Genomic DNA, 5291 nt, shown 5'->3' with positions numbered 1-5291 from the left:
TCTCTCTGTCTGTCCCTCCATCTCTCTCTCTGTCTGTCCCTCCATCTCTCTCTTTTTGTCTGTCCCTCTGTCTCTCTCTGTCTGCCCTCTCTCTCTGTCCCTCTGTCTCTCGCTCTGTCTGTCCCTTTGTCTCTTTCTGTCTCTCTGCAGAAATGAGGATGCTATAAACCAGATGGCCGTCCCTCCCTTCTCGTCCCCCCCTCCTCCCCCTGTCCTCAGCCCCGTCAGTCCTGAGGTAACAGCACACACTTAAACACACACTCAGACTGACGTCCACATACTTTTGTCTCTTTGTGACACCAGAACACACACAGATATGAATAACGTCAGTCATCAGTGAAAGAATGTCAAACGAACACGTAGACGTGTAGGCTGACCGACAGAATCTGACCCCCCGCACTGAAACTGACAAACTGTCCGAAACTTTAACCTCCTGAGACCTGTTAGAAATTTTTTTAAATTCTTTTGATCATTTATTTATTTTTTACATTATTAAGTCATTAGGGTGTAAGAAACAAATCACCAAGATTTTAATTTTCTTAAAAATGTTATTCATTAATGTTTTACAGCATGTCCCTTGTAATGGACATAAGGTGTAAAAATAAATGTACATTTAATTACAAAAACCTACAACATGCTTACAATGAAATAACCTTTAAGAAATAAGACCAGAAGATACTTTATTCATCCCTGAAAGGGAAATTCGGGTGTCCAGCAGCTCAGAGGACAGGAAGAAATACTGAAGTACTGTACACACTGTATAAACTTCAAATCCAGATCCTATAAATCAAACATAATAATACGATAAAAATGAGGCGAATGGATGAGTGAGTAATGAGGTGAGTGCTGTCGTAGATAAAATCAGCAGAAGGATATTAACAGAAGCAGTGTGACGTGTTATTGCACAGATGGTAGAGTCTTTATTACAGGGAACTTTATTGTGCACTTATGCATGTGTGCAAATGAAAAATAATCTTTGTTTACCCTCCTTGAATGTGTCAAAAGCTAAAATTTTAGTTTGCAAGTCGCCTTAAATCTAAAAGAGGTGCTGGATGTAAAGAAAGAAAAGTCTCCCTCAGGCTGCTGTTCAGCTGATAAGCTGCCTGAGCTTCAAACATCCTGCTTAAAGTTCAAAGTTTCCTCAAGTCTGGAAAATGAGACGAAGCAAGTCCCAGTGTCCCCTACAAAGGACATGGGTTAATATTTGTATTTTTAAGTCTCAAAAATGATGTATATGTCTAAAATCTTAATATAATATTGTTAAGACTCTCTTAAATTAAAGAAATAGCATCCACATGAAAAACAGAAGCGATATATCTCTCAAAATCTCATCACTAATCGCCCAGAAAGGACAAATATAACTTGCTGGGTCTCAGGAAAAGAAAAGAAATAAAATCTTTATTATTTGCATTGTTACAGCAGAAAGGTGTGAGGAAGCAAAAAAAGGTGCACTGATAAAAAACAAGGTGTGAAAGTAACAGACTCGAACTCAGCAGTTAAAAGATATTTGCATCGATTGCAGGTGAAGTCCAGTGTACTGACACACATGCTTTAAAAATGTAATTTTATTCCCTTCATCAGTCCAGAATAGAAACTGAAAAGTAGAAACGTGGTTTTATGGAAATGCTAGCTGAAGGCCGTATTATTCATATTAATATAGTACAATGCTTGAACATTCTGGTTTAAGAAACGAGTCGAGAATATATTTTTTATATTTCACTTTCTTTAATAACTGATGGAAATTCGTGAACTTTTTCACTATAGTCTAAGTTTTGGAGATGCACCTGTGTGACGAAATCAAAAGTCCATCTGGATCAGAAACACATTCATCGAGGTGACTGACCTTTGTGACCTCTTCTTGTCCCCCGTCAGTCCGTCTGTCCAGCTCCTCTCAGTGTCTCCGCACCCACAGACGTCCCCCGCCCCCCCGACAGCCTGACGCTCCACCCGTCATCAGACGCACCGGTCAGTCGGCGCCACATTTCTTATGTCTTCATCATTAAACTTAAATTAACAGCCCTTGCTTTTATTTTCTTGAATCATTAAATTCAACAGGCTGATTTTGGGGACAGATGTCTGTATGGGACAAACTTTAATTCTTCTCACACAAAACTGTTGCTCAGCAAAGATGGAAATACAATCAAATTATTTATTTGACCCTTTGAAATCTGAAATTCCCTTTGAAATTCCCCAAAAACGTTATTTATTAATGTTTTCTAGCATGTCCTGTGTAATGGACATAAGGTCAATCTGTCTAAAAATAAATGTGCATTTAATTACTTTAACCAATGAATGACTTTATATCAAACCGAAAAGAAAAAAGAATTAAAACATATCATAAACAAATAAACAAAACAAAAGTACAGTGTCCGTAAAGGAGTACCTGGAAGTCAAAGATATATATCCCGAGCCTTTTCTTACTTTTTCTTTGATCAAATAGATATTATGTCAACAAATTCCCAAATGTTTGTTATATTCCAAATTCTAAATATTGACAGAAATATTTTCATTTTTATTGTAAATGCATATCTGTTCCAAATGTCAGTTATCAGTCTCATAACGTCGTCCCGACTGCCGTACACCTTTGGTCCTCTGGGACCTCTGTGTTTCACCTTTAGTCTTACTTCAGTCCAACCCATTAACACACTTTTCCCTTTGTTTTGGAATTTAGGGCCAACAGACCTCGCTTACATCAGTATAAAAATATATTTTGATATAAAAAGATTTCATTTGGGGTCAGAATGACCCCAGGGACAACCCGAGGGTTAAATACTAATAATCTGTAATGTATCGGCCCTAAAAAAAAAAAGGATATTGTTTGACCCCTAAAACAAACAAAACAAATAAAATTTTAAAAAATCTGTCATCTGTTGAACAGGACGAGACGAGCGATGAAGCCGAACAGAACAACAGGAACAGAAACAGAAACGTCGCCGCCAAGAGTCTGAGAGCGAGCGACGCCTCCAACAAGGTAACAACGTTCACACTCAGCCTCTGTCAGTTCGCCCAAATATTCTCCTCAACCCACACAGCTGTGTGTGTGTGTGTGTGTGTGTGTGTGTGTGTGTGTGTGTCTGTGTGTCTGTCCTGCAGCAGAGGTTGAAAGCTGCAGAGTCTCCAGAAAATGAGCTTCAGGCTCCAAAGGCGTCTCTGGAGCAGCAGGTAACATCAGAAAAACTGAATTTAAATCATCAGATGAATAATCACAGTCGAGATCACAAACAGTCAGAACAGGGAGACTCCACGGGGATTCTGGGACGCTTCTGGGAATTTCAGACATTTCTAGGATTATAGCATGTTTCACAGATTTTAGGAATTTTTTTCAGATTTAGGGTCATTTTTATGGTTTTAAGACATTTCTCTGATTGTAGGAAGTTTCTTAGATTTTGGGACATTTTGAGGATTTCAGATGTTTCTAGGACTGTAGCATATTTCTCAGATTTTAGATTTCTGGGATTTTAGGACATTTTTAGGATTATAGGACATTTCTCAGATTTTAGGAAGTTTCTCAGATTTTGGAATGTTTCTTGTTTTTTAGGACATTTCTAGTATTTTAGGACATCAGTGTCTCAGCTGTGTCCTCTGTCGGGGGTGCGGGGGATCCTCCTCTGGCTCTCTTTTTTTTAATCAACAAGCTCTATGTTGATGCTGTTTTATTAGAAAATATTTGGGGGGCCACCTGGCACCCTATTGAGGCCCAGATCTGGTCCACGGGCTGTAATTTGAGCATCACTGAGTTAGATTATAGTCCTCCCAATGATGCTTCACATTATTCTGCTCAGCTCGAGTTGTTTTTCAGGTTTTACATTAAAACATCATCGAATAAAAAATCATATTTGATGTTTCATTTTTCCTTCTTTAGTGTCAGTTTGTATCCTTCTGTTCTCTGCTGACATCGATCCGTCTGCTGCTTCACCGAGCTGATCAATAACTTTAATCTGATCTGTGTGTGTGTGTGTGTGTGTGTGTGTGTGTGTGTGTGTGTGTGTGTGTGCGCGTGCGTGCGTGCGTGCGTGCGTGCGTGTGTGTGCGTCCAGTCCTGCAGGTCTTCCAGCAAACTAACGGCAGCATCTCCTCCTCTGATCAGCCCTGACCTGCAGGCCGCCAACAGAGGTACACACACACGCATGCGCGCGCGCGCACACACACACACACACACACACACGCACACAGAGTTTTTCCAGACTGTGGTATTACTGTAACTTTTTACCGAGGTAGAAGATCTAAGGTCGACCGCTGAGACCGGGAACTCCGTTGGGGGACTCTGGCGTGCTGGTTGCCATGGAAACCGACTCATCAACTCTCTCTGTGTGTGCTCCAGTCTGCAGATGAACTAAATGAAAAGTTTTCAAACTGAAACAGTGAGGCAACATCTGCAGCAGACACCAGACACTGAGTTTTAGATCGATGTGCTGACGACTAATTAATGAGGGGCATAATAATGATTATTGTTGTTGTTGTTGTTGTTATCATTATTATTATTATTATTATTATAACACTGAGGAAAACGAGGGACTGGCAGCATCAAAGTTGAGTGATGAAGAAGTAGTCCTGATTGTGTGCAGACTGCGACTGTTCGCAGCGCGTAAGGAGCACCATAAAAACCTACGGAGAGTAAAAAGAACACGTTTGTGATCCAGAACGCACCCTGATCTTCCTCCTCAGACCCGTCCTGCTGCGCTGTGGTTCCCGGACAGGAAATGCTGCTGGAGATCTGTAAAGGTCGATCAGGACTCGGACTCAGCATCGTGGGGGGACGAGACACACAGCTGGTAACACACATTTCATTTCCTTTTTATTAATTTTACACTTTAAAAACACTCAGTGTGATGTCCTGTTTTAAAGTTGGATCAAGATAAAACTTTGCTATGAATGTTGTGAACTTGTTTTCTGGTTTTGTTCTTGCTGTACTACATTTACATCCAATTATTGATGGTCCAGAAGATAGAAAAAAAAGAGAAAAGAAAACCAGCAAATTGAAAAACAAAAACAGAGTTCGGGATGTAGAGTTAACTTTACACCGGTGGCCTGTGACAGGATGTCCCACAGAGACACACTTTGACATTTCTGTCTGTGTGTCCATCAGGACGCCATCGTGATCCACGAGGTTTACGAAGAAGGAGCCGCAGCCAGAGACGGACGGCTGTGGGCCGGAGACCAGATACTCGAGGTACACATACACACACACACAGTTTAAATTCATTTATTTGAATTGGTTGATTGATTGATAATTAATGATTATTATCTTTCAATTTCTATTGTTAGAGTAGATGAAGTATTTTTGTATTATT

At 40.2% G+C, this 5291-nt stretch overlaps 1 protein-coding gene across 1 annotated transcript; it reads left to right on the top strand.

Annotated features, from left to right (window-relative positions):
* Window positions 1-150: 150 nt before the first annotated feature.
* Window positions 151-5170, top strand: LOC121937699 (inaD-like protein; the record flags this gene model as incomplete). Its single annotated transcript, XM_042481023.1, has 7 exons — window positions 151-235; window positions 1873-1965; window positions 2879-2971; window positions 3094-3162; window positions 4038-4113; window positions 4666-4772; window positions 5087-5170. Coding segments are annotated over 7 exons (607 nt in total), but the record flags the coding sequence as incomplete, so codon positions are not given.
* Window positions 5171-5291: the final 121 nt, after the last annotated feature.

The sequence above is a fragment of the Plectropomus leopardus genome, unplaced genomic scaffold (genome assembly GCF_008729295.1).
Source record: "Plectropomus leopardus isolate mb unplaced genomic scaffold, YSFRI_Pleo_2.0 unplaced_scaffold27172, whole genome shotgun sequence".
Lineage (NCBI taxonomy): Eukaryota > Metazoa > Chordata > Actinopteri > Perciformes > Serranidae > Plectropomus > Plectropomus leopardus.
Note: the sequence above shows the minus strand (reverse complement) of the source record. Positions and strands in the feature narration are given on the sequence as shown.